The following is a 21,519-nucleotide window of genomic DNA, read 5'->3' as shown; positions in this document are numbered from 1 at the left end:
ACTCCCTATCCGCCCTGAGGTGCATCATGCCCGGATGGAAGAAGAACATCCCGGCCTGTCTGCAAGCGGACCAGGAAGGAGGTAAGCAGCCAGCGTCTCCACTCCGTCGCTCAGTCGGTGCGACTGCGCGCGCGTGCCTGTCTACTGGTGCGCGTTCGTCTGTTTGCCGGCTTTTGGCGTCGCGCGCGCGGAAGTTGAAGATGAGCGTACGCGCGCGCGCACCGGCTGATCTTGGCGTGACGTGACGTCACGTCAGGGAGAGTGACGGCGCTTCACATGACGTGACGTGAGGTGGATTCGGCAGGTGACGCAAGCGGGGTAGCTCGGCTAGCAGGCCCACCCACCTGCCGACCTGCCGACCTGCCGACCCGGCGGCGGTCGCGCTCCTGCGCGGCGGGCGCAGGACCGCGAAAAGCGGCCTGAAGGCGCCGGTTCGCCGCGCGTTCCCCACACCCCCTTCGCTTGACCGAAATGTGTGCAAACTGTGCTTATGAGCGCACACGTTGACGGTGGTCAGCGCGACCCCGGCGACGCTCATCAATAACACTGTTTTCAACTCAAAGTGACGTCACGACCACTCAAGATGAAGTGGTTGGTTCTTCATGACGTCGTGAGGTCGTTTCCATGTTCAGATCCTCGCCTTCCACCAAGTCTGCTGTCATTTGCACATTTCCAGGCACATCACTGATGATGATGATGATGATTCCGTTTGATCAGTCTCTACGTTTAAAAATAACACCGCAGTAAGAATGGATCAAAATAGACAAAAGAGCGAATTACTCGGAATGAAAAGTCTTGAATCGAAGATAATGCGTGACACCTGACGTGACGGCGCGTGCTTCAGTACTGACCACCATTTCACCGTGGACACGGAGATGATGATGATGACGGTGATGTGTGAGACGTTACATTCACCTCCTTTTTTTTTTTTTTTTGCAAGACACTGCTATAGTGTGACAGCATTGGGGCCTGCGCCGTGCACGCACGCACAGTCCTTTAAGAGGTGCCGATGTCACAACTGCGCTCATCCTTGTCCTCCGGATTAGTCAAGCAAACCTGCGTGCGTGCGATGCACTTGAATCTTTTTCATGTGCAACACATTTTGCGTCGTTGCTCACTCATCACCACCGCGGCGAACAATAAAATGCTGACCGGTGTAAACTTCTCCACCACGTGTCATGGCAAGGCAAGGAGACTGTCAAACACGGCATTTTAATTCATTTTATTTTATTTTTTTTCGGGAGGGGAGGGGGGTGGCATAGTGCCACTTTTGTCCTTAATTTGTTGCACTCGCATCCGCACATTCGGCCCTGGGCAGCATCCAGGTGGAGTGGCGAGCTGCTGGCATCAAACAAACATCATGTCATTTTCTGCTTGAATTCACCCGGCATACGCGCGCGCACGCGTGATGCATCAGTAGGTGTGTGCGTGTGTGTGTGTATGCACCTGTTTGGCGTTCATTGAGAAGCCGCTTGCGCTTGCTCTTAGTGTGTGCGTGCGCATTGTGAATCAAGGTCAGTTCCTGAGGCGTCCTAATACGAGACCGGCTTCTACCTGACCATCATGTACTCGAGCCTCCTCGCTCGCCTATCGCGAGGCTGCATTTCTACTCGTCTGTGTTCGACGACGAGACCAGATTCTGCTTCAATACTTGACGACGTTGAACAAGAGTAATTGACACAAGATGCAAGTGGACCGGATTCCACTGGACGACATCCTGCTCTACTCCTTTCTACCCGAATCTTAGAGTACGGGACCATATTTGACCGGACTAGCTTGTACGCAACTGCGGCGCGTTCGTGATCGGGCACGCGTGTCCCTTAGGAATGAAGGTCACTCGGACGTCCATGAAGCAAAGCACCTCGGGCGTCGTGGCGTTTGCCCCAACGCGCGCTGGGGTGCCGGCGCCCCCTTGTGGTTGAGCGCCCGATTCCCCCCCCCCCCCCCCGCTCATATTGACAGCATTGCCGCCGATGGGATCGATGCGCGCCGCGCGGCCCCGAGAGCGTCCAGGCGAGGGAGCGGCAGGATAAGCCGGCGCCTGTGGCGAATGCGATTAAACGCACACTCCGGCAGCCAATGGCGGCGCGGCGGCACAGAGGCCTGCGAGTGATATGCAAATGCGCGCTATGCAAATGAGGACGGTTTTGTCATTTTTAGCGGCTCTCGCTCGCTCGCTCTCTTCCTGACCAAATGTCAGTCAGTCCCTCCGCCGCTGGTCAGGCACGACGCTCTTCTCCCATTCAGGGGAAAGGCACAAACGACGACGATGACGCGTCAGTCATTGCGTTTGTGTGCGCGCGTGTCATTTCGCACGGCAAAACAAGGCAATCTTTTGACATCGATTCTTTGAGGGCTGCGTTCGGCTCAAACTGTAAACTACATTTTGCTGGAGTACATTTGACGTGACTGCATTTTACTGGACATACAGTGACCCCCTAAGTACCCCCCCCCCCCCACACTTTCCACAGGGGATGGGGACAGAGCCTTGCTACGAATATCGCCGTCACTAATTGACACACCTTCTTAGAAGGTGCAGAATTGCCGATAAATGCCACAAGATGGTGCCACGAGACAATTTTTGTCGGAAGCAAACGTATCAAGCCACTTCAACATAGTTCCCCGGCACCAACGTAATACGAGCAGCAAAGTCATGCAGACTATTTTCCAGAACATCCTTTGAGCTGATCTTCCACCGGACCACCTCGTTCCGTAAACCCCGCGTGAGTCGAACAGGCGTAGTAGTCGCTCCCTCCCGCTAGGTGGCAGTACGCTGCATTCGACGAGACGAGCTCGGAATAGACCAGATCCCGCTCAACTCCGTTCTACTCGACTCCGGATTTGACGTGACCGCTTTCAATGAGACCTCGTTCCGCTCGAACACTTCCGCCAGACGTGAATTTAGACGACGTGACGCTCGGACGAGTTTCTTCCCCAATAGACTGGAAACACTCGGCTTCAATGAATGAGATGCTGCCCACGTGCATGGTGGGAAATGTCGTTCGCGTTCACCCTGCGGCTTGTGCACTTTGCTTCCTTCGCGCGCTCCTTTGTGGAAATTGCTGGCTATCCATGACTGAATGGAGCACGCCCCTCCCCCTCAGCGGAACCGAGTGTGTGCGTGTGTGTGTGTGTGTCATAAAAGGAAGAATGAATGGTGCAAAGGATGGGGGGGGCGGGGGGGAGGATGCAAGGAAGGAAGAAAAGAAGAAAAGTCATGTCTGCTGACTCTTCAAGTGCACATTTACACGGCGTGTGCGAGCGCGTGCGTGCGTGCGTGCGCATGCAGTACAAGCGCTGCGATTGGCTGAAGGAGGACGGGAGGAGGCGAGGCTAAAAAGAGTGCCCGTGTGCGCGCCGCACGCACGCGGGGAGAAACCCGAGCTGACTTTCTTTGTGTGGGATGCCGCTTCCCGTTAGCGAGGGCTCGCGGCTCGCCGTGGGTTAGCCCCCCCCCCCCTTCCCCCGCTGAGGATGGAGCGCTTCCTGGCTCTCCTGCGCCTGCTCCAAAGGAGGCGCGGGAGGAGGTACCGCGCCGCCGACGACTACCAGGAAGGATACGACGACGTCTACTTCTATACCAGCAAGTACCGCGCGCGCCTGCTGCGTGAGTGGCACACCTGCAACAAATGCAGGTGTACACACGCACAGGCAAACACACACACACACTCATCTCACATGTACACACACGCATGCAAACATGTCACATATTGACATCTCACACACACTGAGGATACGGGTACACACCTCTCTCACGCGCACACTTTACACGTGAACACAACATTCATGCGTGCGCACTTTGAAGTGTAATTGAAGAGCATGCAGGTGAAGATGTGCCACCAGGTGCTTTGTGGGTAATGACAAGTGTGGATACGCCACAGGAATTTCCACAACATCCCCAAGCACGACTTACCTCCGAAACACACACACACACATACCGGTTAGCTAACTAGGTGTGATGCTAGATGCTGTCCGACATGAGCGAGTGCAAAGGTCAGCGACTTTTGGAAAAGGTCAGCGACAAAAGGCTTGCAGTTTCCTCCCCGCCTGTGGGAAAACAAATCGTCGTGGCAAAGTTTCATGGTTTCACCAAAGCGAAGAGCAACGATTCCGTCAAGCGTTTTCTTTGGCAAAATCTCTCTGGCTATTTTTCGAAGGCGCCTGCCGGCTGCCTACGTGAGGCCACCATGTCGGTGACCCCTGGCGTTGTGCCCGCGTGTGGCACCAAAGGAGTCACAATGGTTTTTGGACTTCAGAGTGGCTTTACGGGCTTCATTTCCAATTGACTAGCGCGGCGTGTGTGCGCGTGTGTGTGTGTGTGTGTGACGAGCACGTTGACGCTTGCGACTGCACCGGAACGCCGCATCGCTCTGACATGCGATTTTCCGATGCACTTTAAAGGCTTCGGCTCAGCCATTGAGCAGAGAAGTGGCCTTCGCGTCTATAAATTGCTCTTTGTACTTGCGGGGTCACTCAATGATTCATCAGCTTGTTGTCATGGTAACAGCCGCAGCAGCGTGTGTGTGTGCGCGCGCGCGCGCCTTGATCATCTCATGACGCACGCATGCTGATGTTTTTATTTTTTATTTTTTTTGCTGTCACGATCGCATCGACGAGGCCGGCGCGTCCAAGCGGCTTTAGCATCCGCCGGATTAGCACGCGTGTGGTCGTAAGACTCACCGACGTCGTCGGATGTTGTCCTTCCTGCGGGAACGCCGTCGTGTCTGGAAAAAACTAAATGTCAACATTAGAATCGGCACACGCGCGGCGAGTGAAATGAAATCCCAGATCGTCTGCATCCGGTACACTGACCGACATGTGCGACGAGACCACGCCCCCTTAGCAGATGCAGCCTATCGGGTGGCGGTGTTGCAACGAGCCCCCCCCCCCCCCCCCCGATGTCGCCATCATCACGAAACGTGTAAATGCTAACGTGCAAAGTGCACTTGAACGCCTCGTTGGTGTTCGCACTTGAAAAACTTGGGGGAGGGGAGGTGTGTGAAGGGGGATGGAAAAGGGCCGGCGCGCATTTTCTTGAGGACACAAATGGAGCGTTGGGGGCAGGGGGGGGGGAGGGGGGTGTCAGCATGTGGGACGCTTCGACGTGTTTTTAGCGTTCTCTCATCCTCTGGCGCTCAGTGCGCTCCTTCCATCCCCCAATCACGGCACCCTCCATCCTCCCGCTCTCCGTCGTCATCGCGCCGTCACATCCCCCCCTCCCCCCTCCCCTCCTGCTCCTCGTTTCATGGCGGCGCTCCACATCTGCAGCGCCCCCCGCCCCTCCTCGTCCTCCTTCCTCATCGACGCGATGGTGCCCGCGTGAGGGGGGGGCGAACGACGGAGCAGCGGCAGCATTTGGTGTGCATGGCGCCGGCCGGGCGGCCGAGCTGGGGGGCTTCATCATGATCGCGGTGTCGTTCAAATGCCGATGTCAGATCCTGCGCAGGGTGAATAAAGGTACGGCGACATGGAGGCGCGCTGTCGACGGAGAGAGCGAGAGGGATGACGCCAACGTTGACTGCAAATTGGTCGCTCGTGGACAATTTTGTGTGTGGGGGGGGGGGGGGGCAAAGCTGCTTTCCTGTGTGTGTGCGTGCGAGAGAGGGAGAGAGATGTAAAATTCATGTTAGCTAACCAGGAAGACGAAGGCGCGTGCGCGCGTGTCGAGCGCAGGATCATAGCAAGAGGAGAGACGTACCTCCGCGTTGCCGTCTTCCTTTTTTCCTGAAGCCCTTTATGTGTTGCGGTCGCAGATGAAGGTCCGTACACCAAACACTCGGCGGGCTCGCGTCCGTCGGACGGCGCGCTGGCCATCCGGAGGCAGAGCATACCAGGTAAGGCCCGTCGTGCCCGCGGGGCCTCGCCGTCCACGAGGAAGCGGCGCGCTGGCTCACGCCGCCGCCGCCGTCCCCAGATGAGTTCCGGGGGTGCACGCTGGTGGAGCTGATGAAGAAGGAAGGCACCACGCTGGGGCTGACCGTGTCGGGCGGCATCGACAAGGACGGGAAGCCGCGGGTGTCCAATCTGAGGCCGGGGGGAATCGCCGCCAGGTAAGGGAAAGCCCAGAGCGGCCCGCGCTCGCTCCGCGGCGTGGCCTCGCCGCCGCCCCTCAGCCGGTCTCTCCTGGCGCTCGTTGCGGATGTCAGGAGCGACCAGCTGAACGTGGGCGACTACATCCGCTCCGTCAACGGCATCAACTTGGCCAAGTTCCGCCACGACGAGATCATCAGCCTGCTGAAGAACGTGGGCGAGCGCGTGCTGCTGGAGGTGGAGTACGAGCTGCCGCCCGTCTGTACGTGCTCGCCTCGCCGCCGCGTCCGCCTGACCTCCGCCCGGCACGCTGACGTCTCTTTGCGTTGCAGCCGTGCAGGGTTCCGGCGTCGTGTTCAAGACGGTGGAGGTGACGCTGCACAAGGAAGGAAACGGCTTCGGCTTCGTCATCAGAGGTGCGTGCGTCTCGCCCGCCGCCGCACGCCCGGCTCCCGGTCACGCGCCTTGTGCGTCGCGCAGGCGGAGCCAGCGAAGACAGGAACAAGTGTCGGCCCGTCGTGGTCGCCACCGTGCGCCCGGGGGGGCCGGCCGACAGGTGAGCGCAAGCTTCTCGCTCCCGAAGCCGGCGTCGGAGGTCTCGGCTGAGCCGAATGTGGTGCGCCCCCGCGTAGGGAAGGCAGCGTCAAACCCGGCGACCGTCTGCTGAGTATCGACGGCATCCGTCTCCACGGCAACACGCTGGCGGAGGCCATGAGCGTTCTGAAGCAGAGCGGACAGGAAGCCACCATGCTGCTGGAATACGACGTCTCCGTCATGGGTCGGCACGCACGCGAGAGAGAGAGAGAGAGACGCACGCACCTGACGTCACACGTAACCGTTTGCCCCTCCGCCTTTAGATTCGGTGTCTTCGGCTTCGGGTCCTCTGCTGGTGGAGGTCGCCAAGGCGACGGGCTCCAGCCTGGGCGTGGCCCTGTCCTCGTCCACGTTCTGCAGCAAGCAGGTCATCGTCATCGATAAAGTCAAGCCGGCCAGCATCGCCGACAGGTGAGCTTTTTTCCGCGAGGCGCTTTCGCGAGGCGCGCGCACGCTCGCCGTCCTGACGGACGGCGGCCGCGCGCAGGTGCGGCGCCCTCCACGCAGGCGATCACATCCTGTCGGTGGACGGCAAGTCCATGGAGTTCTGCTCCCTGGCCGAAGCCACGCAGCTGCTGTCCGCTTCCTGCCACAACGTGCGCATGGAGATCCTGCCGCAGCACCGGGCCCGACCGGCCCTCGACGCGCCGCAGCAAGGTGCCCGCGCGCGCTAACGAACCGCTAGCTAACGACACGCGCAGAACGCTGCCCGAGTCGCCCCTCCTCCCGTCTTAACCTGAACGCCGCCCCGCACGTGTGTGTGTGCGTGCGCCCGTGCGCAGTCAAGGTGCAGCGTTCTCCCCGCCCCCTCCCCTGGGAGACCGGAAGCTCCGCCCCCATCCTCCCCCCTTACCACTACAACACGTACCATCCCGACCAGTCGGGCGCCAGGTCGCACAACCGCCATCCGAACGAGCCGCGTACGTCCGCCCGCTCGTCGTCGCGCGCGTCGGCCCGCGAGGGCGAGCGCGCGCCGCCTTGACGCCCGGCTGTGTTTGCCCCGCCGCGCAGCGCTGGGCCACACGTTCTCGCCGGGCTCCATGTCGGCCTACAGCCTGTCGTCCCTCAACGTGAGCGTCCCCAGGAACGCGTACCCTACCAGTCCGCGGGGGACGCTGGCGCGCAAGAAGCCGAAGAAGAAGGACTTCAAGAGCTCCCGTGAGGCACTTCAGCATTCGCCGGGCCGGCGAGATAAACGCGAGCTTACCATGTCGTCCGTCTCGGGGCCCAGTGTCTTTGGCGTCCAGCACGGTGGGCCTGGCCGGTCAGGTGGTCCACACGGAGACCACGGAGGTGACCTTGCCGGGCGACGGCGTCGCGGGCTTCGGCCTCCAGCTGCAAGGCGGCGTCTTCGCCACCGAGACGCTCTCCTCGCCGCCGCTCATCGCTTACATCGACCCCGACAGTCCCGCCGAGAGGTTGGCGCGCGCAGCGGCCCGCCGCCGAGCCGGTCCGCCTCACGTCTGGGAACGCGCACGCGTGTGTCTTGGCCGCGCGTAGGTGCGGCATCCTGCAAATAGGCGACAGGATCTTGTCCATCAACGGAGTTGCGACCGAAGACTCCACTTTGGAAGAAACCAATCAGCTGCTCAGAGACTCCTCCATTCCCGCGCGACTCACCCTGGAGATCGAGTTCGACGTGGCCGGTACGCGCCACGCCGGTACGCGCCACGCGTGAGCTCGCCTCGGAAGACGAGCGCTTTGTCTCCTCCAGAATCGGTCATCCCTTCCTCCGGGACGTTCCACGTGAAGCTGCCCAAGAAGCCGGGAGTGGAGCTGGGAATCACCATCAGCTGTGAGTCCGTCGCGGCCGCCGCCTCGGGCGGGTGGGCGTGGCAAGCGGGCGGGCGTGGCGCTCAACGTGCGGCGCTGCCGTTGCAGCTCCATCCAACAGGAAAGCCGGAGACCCCCTCATCATCTCCGACATCAAGAAGGGCAGCGTTGCTCACAGGTGAGGCCCGGCGCTCCTCGGCGTCCGCTCGCAAAAAGAAGCGAGGACCTTCCTTCTCAACGCGCCGGCCGGCCGGCAGGACGGGCACGCTGGAGCTAGGAGACAAGCTGCTGGCCATCGACAACGTCCGCGTGGAGACGTGCTCCATGGAGGAGGCGGTGCAGATCCTGCAGCGCTGCGAGGAGCTGGTCAAGCTCAAGATACGCAAAGACGAGGACAACTCCGGTAAGCGGCCGCCGCGCCCTCGGCCGCGCCCTTCGCCGCGCGTGCGCACGCGCACGCACGCACGCCCCCGCTGTGCCTTCCAGACGAGCAGGAGGTGTCGGGGAGCATCATCTACACGGTGGAGCTGCAACGCTACGGGGGCCCCCTGGGCATCACCATCTCGGGCACCGAGGAGCCTTTCGACCCCATCATCATCTCCTCGCTCACCAAGGGAGGCCTGGCAGAGAGGTCGGCAACGTCGTCGTGTCTCGCCGTCGCCCCCCCCCCCCGCATTTGGGGAGCTCGAATCCTTGAAAACGCCAATTGAAACTGGCCGCAGGACGGGCGCCATCCACGTGGGCGACCGCATCCTGGCCATCAACAGCAGCAGCCTGAAGGGCAAACCGCTGAGCGAGGCCATCAGTCTCCTCCAGCAGGCGGGCGAGACCGTCACGCTCAAGATCAAGAAGCACGGCGAGCGTACGTCCTCGTCGTCGCGGGGGGGGGGGGGGGGGGGGGGGGAACGCCGCGGACCTCAACGTGCGCTTGCGTGCACGCAGTGTCCAGTCCCAAGTCCTGCGTGATCGGCCCGGGCCTGGAAAACCACGACGGCGAGGGGGGGGGGGGAGCCGGCGGTCGGCGCGGCTCCCCCTTCGGCTCAGAGGGCGTTCGGCGAGTCCTGGGACGGATCGGACGCGGACGCCGGCTTCGCCGCCCCGGGTACGTGCGTCGGCGTCGTCGCCGTCGAGCGCGTCGCCGTCTCGCCGTGACGCGCGCCGCCTGCTTTCAGCTCCTCCCTTCCACCCGTCGCCGTTCCCCTTCCACGAGTGGCGCAACGCCAAGACCAGCAACAGCCGATCGCGGGGCGATCCGCCGGCGGATGTGTCGTCGGGCCTTTGCGACGACTGGGAACACGTCACGCTGGGCGGGTGAGATTGCGGTTGACAGCGGTTTGCGTGGCCCCGCGTGCCGTCACTCGACGAGACAACGGTTATGCTTCTGCTGCAACTGACCTGCGGGGGCGGGGGCGGGGCCGCAGGTTCACGGTGGGTCATGACGGGACGGAACCGGACCAGGAGGAGAACTTCTGGTCTCAGGCTCTGGAGGATCTGGAGACATGTGGACAGAGCGGAATCCTCAGAGAACTGGAGGTACGCGCACACGCACACGAATGCCGTGCCGGATGGGGCGGGCGGGACTTGGTCAAGTCTTTCAACCAATGAAAAGCTTGTTGGAATTAAGGCGGGGAAAAAAATAAGAGCGCTTGTTTTCCAGGAGCCGGAAAAGGAGACGGCGCCGGTCGCTGGGGTACCTTCCCTGCTTTGCGCTTCCTCTTCCTCACCTGCGCTCATCATTCGTCTCTTTCCTCCCGCCGCCTTGGCCTTTTCTCCCGCGCGCTAACACGTTTTGACCGCAACCCTTTCACCGGCTTGTCGTGACACTTCTAGTGCCGTTGAATTCTTTTTTTTATGAACGTTCGGAGACATGAGAGCGTGATTTGCTGTCACGTAACTCATTGTTGGTGACACGAGTCAGCTCGGTCTGGCATGTTAATGGGTGAGCGAGGCATGCTGGGAGGTTTGCGGGCATTTGCGCATGCACGCGGTTGACTACAGAAGAGACTCGAAGTATTTTAAGGGTGGCGCTGACGCGGACGTGCGATCGCTCGTCTCCAGGCCACCATCATGTCCGGCTCCACCCTCAGCCTGAACCACGAGCCGCCGCCCCCTCGCACCTCGCTGGGTCGCCAGGCCAGCTTCCAGGAACGCAGCAGCGCCCGCCCCCAGGTGGCCGCCGCCGCCGGCCACGCGTGACCTCCGCCAAGTAAGACCTGACTGACTCTGCCGCCCCTTAGGTGAGCCCACGCTCCAACACCTTGCCCTCCGACCCCCAGCGCCGAGCCTTCGCCATGAAGAAGATGAGACAGGAAGTCAACGACATCCTCAACCAGACGCCGGTAGAACTTCACAAGGTGAACGCGCGACACTCACTTCTTCCGCCTCATGATCGGCGGCTTTTACAGGGTGTTGACTGCGGCTCAAGAAAAAAAAAAAAAAAGAAAGGGACGGCCAACCTGCACCTGATTAGTGAGAAATTGTCATAACATATTTAACCACTAGATGGCAGATGCCAGTTAATAGCGGGGAAAAAAAATACATTTTCAAACTTGTGTCCTATCGGCAGAAAATAAGCCAATAACACAAGAGGAGGGGAGGAGGGGCGGGGCAAAGGCGGGGGCGGCGAAACGATTGACAAATGGCACTTTTAATATTTGACGTTTGACGGACACGCGTGTTGACGTGTCGCAGCTGACTCTGGAAAAGTCTTCCGATTTGGAGGACTTCGGTTTCAGCGTGTCAGACGGCGTTCTGGATCGCGGCGTTTACGTCAACAACATCCGCGGCGGCGGCCCGGCGGAGCGCGGAGGCCTGCAAGCGTACGACCGCCTCCTGCAGGTAAGCCCAGCCGCCGCAAGATCAGTTGGCCCCTTTAAACACAAGTTGTGCTATATGCGTTCAGATCAACCACGTGCGCACTCGGGACTTCGACTGCTGCTTGGTGGTACCGCTCATCGCCGAGTCGTCAAACCGCTTAGATCTGGTCATCAGCCGAAACCCCGCCTCCTCGGCCAGCCTACTGACCAATCACGCAGAAAGCGCTGACGACGGCCACGCCCCTCAGCTGACGGGTCACCGGAAGGAAGGGCGAGAAGACGCGAGCGAGGACGGCACGCCAATCAAGTGGAAGAAACCCGGGGACGGGCTGCGGGCCGGCTTCGGGGCGGGGCTAGTCACCAACACTTCTGTATAGGACTTGAATGGGCTACGTCCCCCTTGGTGCTCCACACGCAACCTCTGAACTTTGAGTTTCTAAAGCAGCCCGAAAGCACACGCGCACATGCCGGTCCTCATCCTGATCTGAATTCTGATCCGACTCCTGTCCCACTGGACCCTCTGACCCCATCCCTGATTGGATTCCAATCCCAATCCCAGTGCCGATCTAATGACAAATCCTGAATCTACTACTGATACTGGTCTTGAGGCCAGTTCTGATCCCATTCTGGATCCCGCTCGAAACCTGGATATCCTGACTGATCCTGATCCCACCCGAAGTTATCATGGCCATCTCACTACTGATTCCGATTCAACTCCAAATCCTCATCTCACTACTGATCCTGATCTGGCAGCAAATCCAGATCCCACTACTCGTGCTGATACCAGTCCAAGTCCAAACCTCCCGGTCCCACTCCAGATCACGCTATTGATCCGGATCCACTCCAAATTCTCATCCTACTGCAGACCCGGGTCCTACTCCCAATCCAGGTGCCACGACTGATGGAGGTCCCCCTCCAAAACCTGATCTCACTGCTGATCTTGATCCCGGTCTTTACCAACCATTGATCGCATTGCTATCTCCAACTCCTGATCCAACTGGACCCTAAGCCTCCACACTCCGGTCTTCGGGGGACATGGTCTGGAACAGGAACCAGAATTCTAACAGGAGCGCAGCAGCAGCAGCGGCAGCACACTAACTGAGGATGGGTCGCTCTTTCTGACCGATTGGCTCCAAGGAGATGACCAAGCACAGACGAATGGATTTCTCCTGATCCAAAGCGAATGGAGTATCCGTATCGGAACTGGACTTGCCATGAAAATGCTCCTGGAGTGGAGGAATGTGTTAAAAAAAAACATGATAATATAAACTTAAGAATCATTGTGATTACACTGACAGAAACTGAGCAGTTATTATTATTATTATTATTATTATTTTGGGCGGGAGGGTTTAAAATTTACACTTGTTGACTGGCCACACTGTGTAAGTCTGAACTTGGGTGCGTGCGTGTGTTGTCCCGTCCCCCGTCCCCCCCACTCACACACCCTGTTAACCCCACCCCTCACCGTCCCTCAGCCAATAGGCTGACAGGCAGAATGACCCCATTCCACAGATTGATCAATCAATGACGCCTGACTGATTGGTTCTCTTCTGACCACACACACACACAGGCCAAAAATGAGCATGACCCCACCCCCTCCCTCCAGTAACTGTGAACTCTTATGCTAATTAATTCTGTGTTGTCACTTTTCTCTGTTTGTTTGTTTGTTTGTTTCCATGACGACCGGACCTCACAAAGTCCCAAAAAGAAAACAAAAGGTTGAGTCCTCCTCATCGACGTGGTTTCTGTGCCATTTTAACATTTTAGGAAACATGCTGTGACACGTGCGTGACGTCAACATTAAGCTGCTAGCTCTCTTGCCTCATTAGGAAGTCGACATTTTCATACGGCTCTGAAAAAAAAGAATATGCTGCTCTATTGACTTGTAATTGGCAGCCGTTTGCTTGGGTGCGATTGGTCGCTCGAAATAATTTTAGTTAGCCGTGAAGCTGTTTGAAGCACGGCGCCCACTTGGCTAGCAAACAAAGCGCACACGGCTACCTTGTGGCTAACAAGATGCTTAGCACAAGGCTAACAGAGGGCTCGCTCATTGCCACGGCTGAGCTAACTTCAACGAAAAAGAGTTGGCGTTGACAATTTCCGCCCAAAGAAAGGGGCCTTGGGGGCGTGGCTTCAGGAATGCGCGCCACAAAGCCATACACAGACAGACACGCGTGCACACACACAACGTGTTGTTTGTAAGCGTGTATTGTGCGTGCACAACGTGACAGGATTTTGCACACGCACACGCACAATTTACTGCCGTCGGAAAAGGAGATTTGACTTTCATGTAGCTTCACCAACCAAACAAACAAATAAACAAGTGAACCAACGTCTTTTGTTTCAGGAACACCGACGATGTTGTAAAGTATTTTTGTACAAATTTCATACTTTGGTAGCATGATGTTCCTGCTGTGTGTCCTGCTGTCTCCACCTTTCTTTGTGTGCTCGACTACTGAGCAACAATAAACACCAACTACTCATGAAGCCTTTACCACACACTTTTTGGACTTGATCGTGTCATTGTCGAGGAGTCTTCACACGCCCGCACACACAAATCCTTTCGACGTTCTACTCCTTCAGCACTGATTCAAATCACTCCAAGAAGTCTCACATTAAAGAAAGTGAACCTTTTTCCATTCATGTCACCTTTAAGATATCCTTTATTTGTCCCACAATGGGGAAATTTACAGTCAGAGTTCAGAAAGGAAACCACAAGGTCCATTCATCGCTGCCAAATTCTACACTTAACCCAAATTGAGCAATTTTCCACATTTACCACCTTCAAAATGCCTTGACTTATTATGTCTTTTACAACTTCAAATTGTTCAGCTGGTACAGAACTATCTACCCACATGAGTGTCCATAACCAATTACATAAAAATCTGTAAAACAAAACCGCTGCCAGTATAAATTGTTACAAATGACCAAAAGCTACAAAGACAGAAATGATGAAAAGAAAAATCAAAACACATAAATGCAGAAAGAAACACATTTAAGAAAGAAATGCTGTAATCAATCCCGCGGTGCCCCCCCTAGTGGTCTGAATATGCATCTTTTTATTCCATGTTGCCGTTTTTTATTTACATGTCATGAATCTCCGCTGCGTTGTTTTTAAAAATTTTTTACATTTGTATTACTCATTTACATATGTATCCTGGTCTATTTCATTGCCTAAATTCCGAAATTTTCACAGCTAATTTACGTGAGTCATTCAGCAACATTCACAGGTTCAATTGTCGCTCATTGATTACGTCACCCTCTCAATTTAACTTATAAATTAATGCATTGTGACGTACAGCGCATATATCTTTTATTTGGGTTTATTAGTATGACTATTATTCCTACCGTTTATTGCAAGGTTATAAATTATTTAATGTTATTCTTTTAAAAATAATTCCATTGTTGAGTGTCGAAGGCGTGTGACGTAACCGGACGTGACGTACTCACCGGTCTGTTGCTTCAATTTCCCACGGTATCCACTTTGTCTCGCTCTGCGTTTTTTTTTGCCGTCATTCTCGCAGGAATCCAAAGAGCTTGTCTTGAGCGAGGCGGCCGCGGGAAGCAGCAGCATGTCCACGGCGCTGGAGAGCTACATTAACCGTACGTTACCACGAGCTAACTGGCGAGCACGCTCCCTTTCGATCAATGATAGGCATGTAGCACCTTGCGATGACTTGTTGCGCTCGAAAGAGTGACATCTTGATTTATTCGTGTTAACGCGTTGCATTTAGCGGCTTCCCCCGTACGACGTGCCGGTGTTGCCGTCGCCGTGCCGGAGTCATCGCGTGGCTTCGACGTCATCATCATATGCCTAGTGCGTGCAGGTCACTTAATTGGATGACTTGTGTCTTGCCCCTCAGGTACGGTCGCCATCGTGACGTCAGACGGCAGGATGATCGTGGTGAGTAGAAAGTGAATTCATGCCATCCTTCCCCGACAAATACACATTCAGATTATATTCATCATGTGAAGCCTCATCTCTATTTAGTTTGTGTTGGTTTGCTTTTACGTTTAGGGCACGCTCAAGGGCTTCGACCAGACCATCAACTTGATCCTGGACGAGAGTCACGAGCGCGTGTTCAGCTCTGGTCAGGGCGTGGAGCAAGTTGTTCTGGGACTCTACATCGTCCGGGGGGACAACGTGTGCGTATGCAGCATGCTGTGGGTGTGTGTTTGTGTGAGTGTGAGAGAGACATCATCACCATGTTATTTTCTGGTGCGTCGGACAGGGCTGTGATCGGCGAGATCGACGAGGAGACGGACTCCACGCTGGACCTGGGAAACATCAGAGCCGAGCCTCTCAACTCCGTCGTCCACTGATCTTCCAAACTCCCAACAATGTGGCTTTTTTTTTTTTAAATTGTTAGTTTTATATGAGTCTTGTTCTGTTCAGTGACATTTTATGCTTGAATAAAGTTTATGACTGATGGACAAAATGCATATTGTCTGCATTACAAGTGATCGTCCTTAATGCTGTAATATTTGTTGCCTTCATACGACTGCCAGTTTCCTGAAAACTGGTTAAGATGTGCATGTTCATTTTTATTTTTTTTTATCCCTCATGAAATTACCCAAACGTGTAGTTAGTTCTATTGTGTAGGAGTGATTGTAAAGAAATGAGCTCAGATACTGTATGTCATCAAACAGTTATTTGGAAGTTCATTTATGCGTAATACAAATCAGAATGACTTTTTGAAACCAACTTAGTTTTCTAACATTTAGCAAAACAATGTTGAGGAAAATAATTTGACCAAAGGCTTTTGGAGTAACCTTGCAGTAGACATTTGAGATTATTTTTAGCTTAATTCTGAATGAATGATAAAAAGGCGCCTCATGTGCCCATTTCTAAAATGTGGCCCTCGAGCACAGAGATCACATCGTCATGATTCTGATTTGGCCCTCCGCGAAGGTGGCACCTAAAATGAGACCTCGGGTTCAACGACACGCGTCAATCGGGGAGCATTACTTCATGCACCAAACTTTGCTTCTGCCAATCGGCGTCCGATCCCAGGACGAGAGCGCTCTGCAGTCGCTCGATCTGGTCTGGACTGGGCGCCGGCTGCTCATAGTGGACTCGCAGCCAGGGAGTGCCTGGGGGAAGAAAGAAAGTAAAAAATAAATAAAATAGGGGAATCAGAATCATGGCTCGGGCCTGAAGCCCAAAGTGTCATGAGTGGGCGAACGAAACGGAAGGAAAATTACCTCTGGTGATTTTCTGGCCAAGGGAGAGCAGTAGCTCTGCCCCCACACTGTGATTGACAGGCTGTCCGGCCTTGCAACGCCCTGCCCCTAACTTATGAACCACTTCCGCTAAAGTCAGACCGTCCACGTCTATCAGCACGCCTGCAAACACAATCACAAAACTGAAAGGGATCCATTTGGAACGGGGCCGTCGGATCAAACGTTTCTACCGTCACGGCTGGCGGTCAAGTCGAGTTGATGCTCGGCTTTCTTCAGAACGGCGAAGTAATCGGCGTGGGCGGAGCAAAGCGTCCTCGCCGTCTCCTTGGCCACGCCCTGTGCCTCCATCATGGCCTGGAACTTGAGAAGAGCGGCCCCACCAATCACAGCCTGGGAAATCTGCCGTCTGCCTTCAGATTGGTCGGCCGCCATACCGGTCATGGCCAGCAGGAGGCCGCCTGGTGGTCATTCAAGTCAACTGCTTTGAATTAATTGGCTTTGCTTTGAAATGTCTCGCCTTCTTTTGTTTGTCAACGCCCTTCGTCATTGTATTTTGAAGCGGGTGAGTAGGGCAATGCCTCGCCGACAGCAATCGCACTCGTAGCATCCGTAAGAAATGGCTTACCCAGCGTGGCGACGAGCTCCATGAGGTCTTGTGGGCCGTCCCCCTTGAGCAGGTCGAGGGCCTCGATGACTTCCAAACTGTTGCCCACGGCGCGACCGATCACGGCGTCCATGCGGCTCAACACGGCGCCCGTGCGCATGCCCAGCTCGTTGCCCGCCGTCACCTGCAACAGTCCGGCACTGAAGATACGAGCGCTCCGATGGAAAATGGAAGGGAATCAATCAGCGCACCAGGAGACGCGCCAGTTCTTTGGCGCCGCCCAAGTCTTTGAAGAGAGCGGCCCGGCCGAACTTGACGTCCATAACCAGCGCCGTCAGCGACTCGGCGCCTTTCTTGGAGATGATGGAGCCTGGGCGCGAGACACCGCGACCGTTAGGTTATTGCGGACATTTTGCGGCGGGCGGGCGGGTGTGCAAGGGGCGCTACCCGTGATGAGCGGCGGGCTGTCCACCGTGCCGGTGATGTCGCGCGTGGCGTAGAGGATGCGGTCAGCGGGGACCAGCCTCTCCGTCTGGCCCACGATGCAACAGCCCACGCTGCTCAGGATGGCTCGCACCTGACAAATATTCGAGCACAAACATTGCACCCCCTTGGAAATATTGTCATCATTCTGACATTTTCACATCGGAGTGTTTGCGCTTTTGTTGCCGTCGCGTATCGGTGCCATCTGAAATTCAATTTATGACACCGATTGGGTTTCTTTTCAATGTTTCACATTTCTTCAAAGTGCAAGCAAAAAAAAAAAAAAGTGCCGGTCATCATTAGTTGTGGGTGGGAGGAAAAAAAGATGTTTGCAAACTAGTCTGTTTTTACAAATGTCAACGTAACCGAGTTTCATTTGATATTTTCAAATTGGATGAAGATACCTGCTCAGCTGAGCGGTGGATGATAAAACCGGGAATAGACTCCAATTTGTCCAGTGTTCCTCCGGTGTGGGCCAGGCCCCGCCCACTGATCATTGGTACCTGTCAAAAAAGGCATCGCAATAAAGACAGAAAGTAAGAATTCTTCCATCCAGCCTCGCAGAGACTGGAGGTTTTTTTCCGAGGCACCTTGCAGCCGCAGGCGGCCAGCGCTGGCGCCAGGACCAGGCTGACTTTGTCACCCACGCCGCCGGTGGAGTGCTTGTCCACCACAAGCCCCGCCCACTCCTCGGGCCACGACATCACTTCCCCCGACAGCATCATCTCTTTGGTCAGGGTGGCCGTCTCGTGCGGGTCCATGCCCCGCTGCCAGATGGCCATCAGCATGGCGCCTAAGGGCGGAGTCAGGGCCGAGTCCTTTTACTCAGGCGTTCGAGTCGTTGGACTGGTCAGGACGAAACTTGGACTCGGGTGGGGACTGCATCAGGGGTGCCTGACCTTTTTGTCCCAAAGGTCTACTTTTCGATCGACCCGTTACGGCACACACGCGTGCCCTGGCTTCTCCCGATTTCCATTTCTGTGCCCGGGGACCTCGGCGAATTGTACACCAAACAAACTCGGAATGAGAATAATTATAATAACAATCAAAAATCCAGCTCCGATCGCCAGCTGCAATTCCAGACTGCTGAGCGCTAACAACTTCCGGTCACGCGCCAACGTAGCTTGCCGCTTTGTTTTAAAACATTGTTTTTGCGAAAGTGAGACCGATAGGATGCTCAGGGTGCAGTTTGCACGAACACAAAAAATGTGCCATTTTAATAACACGCTGATGGAGAAAGACAAACTCAATGTTATCATGTTTCCACGTTTCATTTCAGTACATGCTTGATTGATCTCAAAGGCGAAGGTTCTCACAGCTTGCGCACAATGGAGCAACACACAAAAAAAGGGAGCCAAGGCCTTATTAACTGATAAGAGACAGGAAGGTTCAACTTCGGGAGGGCAGCACGATAAGATGTCCTTGAGTTTGTTGCAGGGTCTCAAGTCGTGCGAAATCTACCCATTGAGTTAACAAGTTGAATTATCGGTGTATTGGGCACCCCTGGACTAAATGGTGAAAAGGGGGCATGTGTGTGTGTGTGTGGGAGACCTGCCTGTCTGGCAGTCCTGGATGCTTCCGCTGGTCAGCGCCTGCACGAAGGCTTTAATGTCGCCATCGCTCAGCTTCCGGCCGTCGCGCTTCTTCCTGATCAGGTCCGGGATGGACAACATGGCCGCCTGGCGTGGACGCACAGTTACACACGTGCATCAAAGTCAAGCGATTGAACCTCTTGTCAAAAAGATGGAAACAGGTGACCCCAAAAAAATTAAAAAAGTGAAATGCCCCCCCCCCCATAAAAAAACAAAGACAGACCGTGAATGGGAGTTAGTGTGTTTAGAATGACCACTTCTAGCTGTCCATCATGTCCGATGATGACACTTGCTCCAAGGGAGGGGAGGATGGGTGGGGGGGGGGGGGGTCAGCAACTCTGTCGCTGGTGCCACTTCTCGTGGGCATAGAGACCGATTCTTGAGCCGCAGACCCGACCACAGATGGAGCAAGGGAAACCGGATACCAGGGGGGTACCAGCTGCCCGCTGGTGTCGTTGAATGCGTTTCTCGGTTCGTCTGGCTTGGTTAATTTTGTGTATTTCAGAGATTGCAGTAGCACAAGTGATCTGCCAGGTTGGTCTGTTGAGTGCAAGTGTTTCAAGCTGCGTGGGGTTGACGTTGGCTCGCTTTAGGAGGTCCCTGCTGTAGTCCTTGAGGCGCCGCTTTTGGCCCCCAGCAGAACGCTTTGCACCTCTCAGTTGGCCATAGAGGACCTGGCGGGGCAGGCGGTTGTCTGGCATGCGAATGGTGTGTCCAATCCACCGAAGATGTTTTTTCGCCACGGCCGCTTCCATGCAGATGGAATTGGTGCTTTTGAGGATGTCTGTATGGGGAATTCGATCTTTCCAGGACAGGCCAAGGATCTTTTGCAGGCAGCGGATGTGGAAGGCTTCCAAGGTAGTAATGTGCCGGCGATATGGAGTCCATGACTCTGACCCGTAGAGCAGAGTGGAGAGACACACTGCGTTGTACACAGCAATCTTGGTACAGGTCTTCAGGTTTCGGTTTTCAAAGACCCTGCTGCGTAGGCGACCAAAGGATGATGATGCTTTATTAATACGGGTGTGGACTTCAGTGTCAAGGGAACAGTTTGAAGATAAAGTGGAGCCAAGGTAGGTGAAATGGTCCACTACGTTTAGTGGAGTGCCATTAATGTGAAAGCTGGGGGATGTGGAGGTTGGGGTAGCGAGTTGGAACATGACCTCAGTTTTTTTAATGTTGATCTGAAGACCAAAGGATTGGTACAGATTGGAAATGGTGTCGAGGGCGTGCTGCATAGTTTGAACTGTGAGCTAATATAGTGCAGTCATCAGCATACCGAAGCTCACAGATCTGACAGATTTTTGTCTTTGTGTGAGCCTGGAGCCGTCTGATGTTGAAGAGGCTTCCGTCTAGGCGGTATTCCATATGGACACCGTCTTCATGTCCCATGCCACGGTGGAAGAGGCACGTGGTGGCAGAGAGGAGGATGTTAAAAAGCACTGGAGCCAAGACACAGCCCTGCTTCACCCCGACTTTCACCTTGAAGAGCTCTGACTGGAGTCCTCCGATGAGCTCTCTGGCTTGCATCCCATCATGCAGCTGCTGGAGGATGTCATGCACATCCTCCATGCACATCATTTGCTTCAATTGATTCAAGGATGATGAAGTTACTTTCTGTACAAATGGCTTCCAACAATGTAGCACCATGTCCAGTCAACACGTACCACACACACGCGCACACGCACAGTTCGACAATCAATAACTCTGCGGCGTCGCCAAGGTGACGAGGCATTCAACTGTGAAACCCAAAGTGAAACGAGAATAAAGTCAACACTAGCATATCGTTGCTTATAAAATCTAAATGAGGGAAATTAACCTCATGCACTGCAAGGCGGTTCCGGTTTAAAGGTCGGCTGGCATTTGATTAAAAACCCTCTCAAGTGAATCCAACGTAACAGCCAAGGGCTGATTATGCCGCTTGAGAGTCCTTCGCTGTGCATGGCACCATGACACCATCAACAACCATCGTCTTTCCCCAGCAGGCAGCATGAGCAGAAACAACACCAAATGACTCAGTCACACATCAAAGTGAAAAAACATCGTCATGATTATCATCTAAGTGAGCTTACGTGAGGATGGTGACTTCTCCACTTGACTCCGGGGCGAAAAAATGATTTCTGAAGTGGGGAACTCTGACAATCATGTCAACTGTCGGCCAACGGCAGCGGAGGGGGCGTGGTCATGTGTCATTGACTCCTGGCTCAGTTTCAACGAAGGCTCTCCCCTTGGGCTTCAAGTCCCGAAGGTGTTGCGTGTGAAATCCGTCTGATCGAGGCTCAGAAAGGCGCGGAGATGGCTCGGGATTGGCTAAACGTTGATGTGAGATGCTCATGGCTCAAAAACAGGGGGAGCAGGAGATGGCTCTTGAGGAACCAGAGTTCCCTAACTTTGGGAAAGTGGTCAAGAATCATTCACTCACGGTTCAGCTTCAACGACTTCT

The 21,519-nt window shown here is 55.3% G+C and overlaps 3 protein-coding genes across 3 annotated transcripts; 2 read left to right on the top strand and 1 right to left on the bottom strand.

Moving 5' to 3' along the window:
• Window positions 1-124: 124 nt before the first annotated feature.
• Window positions 125-13,714, top strand: LOC147186461 (glutamate receptor-interacting protein 1-like). Its single transcript, XM_086103142.1, is given in 27 exon segments — window positions 125-3,607; window positions 5,754-5,834; window positions 5,915-6,050; window positions 6,147-6,292; window positions 6,363-6,446; window positions 6,511-6,586; window positions 6,663-6,808; window positions 6,888-7,035; window positions 7,112-7,281; window positions 7,407-7,544; window positions 7,636-7,782; window positions 7,856-8,042; window positions 8,125-8,270; window positions 8,339-8,419; window positions 8,506-8,575; window positions 8,655-8,800; window positions 8,884-9,028; window positions 9,120-9,259; window positions 9,340-9,485; window positions 9,487-9,499; window positions 9,570-9,708; window positions 9,819-9,930; window positions 10,055-10,087; window positions 10,456-10,566; window positions 10,635-10,751; window positions 11,089-11,235; window positions 11,300-13,714. Coding segments are annotated over 27 exon segments (3,429 nt in total). The 5' UTR covers window positions 125-3,474; the 3' UTR covers window positions 11,591-13,714.
• Window positions 13,715-14,640: 926 nt separating this feature from the next.
• lsm8 (LSM8 homolog, U6 small nuclear RNA associated) lies at window positions 14,641-15,652 on the top strand. Its single transcript, XM_086103363.1, has 4 exons — window positions 14,641-14,816; window positions 15,077-15,117; window positions 15,232-15,359; window positions 15,446-15,652. Exons 1-4 carry the CDS (start codon window positions 14,786-14,788, stop codon window positions 15,534-15,536), a joined length of 291 nt encoding a protein of 96 aa, XP_085959489.1. The 5' UTR covers window positions 14,641-14,785; the 3' UTR covers window positions 15,537-15,652.
• A 198-nt stretch (window positions 15,653-15,850) lies between these two features.
• Window positions 15,851-21,352, bottom strand: tymp (thymidine phosphorylase). Its single transcript, XM_086102715.1, has 10 exons — window positions 21,149-21,352; window positions 19,040-19,163; window positions 18,075-18,277; window positions 17,889-17,987; window positions 17,449-17,578; window positions 17,253-17,371; window positions 17,023-17,185; window positions 16,628-16,855; window positions 16,419-16,559; window positions 15,851-16,307 (listed from the first exon to the last, which is right to left on the bottom strand). The coding sequence occupies exons 2-10, from the start codon at window positions 19,155-19,157 to the stop codon at window positions 16,165-16,167; spliced, it is 1,344 nt and encodes a 447-aa protein (XP_085958841.1). The 5' UTR covers window positions 19,158-19,163; window positions 21,149-21,352; the 3' UTR covers window positions 15,851-16,164.
• Window positions 21,353-21,519: the final 167 nt, after the last annotated feature.

The sequence above is a fragment of the Hippocampus guttulatus genome, chromosome 22 (assembly GCF_054856545.1).
Source record: "Hippocampus guttulatus isolate MCC_2025c chromosome 22, RoL_Hgut_1.0, whole genome shotgun sequence".
In the NCBI taxonomy this organism is placed as follows: domain Eukaryota; kingdom Metazoa; phylum Chordata; class Actinopteri; order Syngnathiformes; family Syngnathidae; genus Hippocampus; species Hippocampus guttulatus.
Note: the sequence above shows the minus strand (reverse complement) of the source record. Positions and strands in the feature narration are given on the sequence as shown.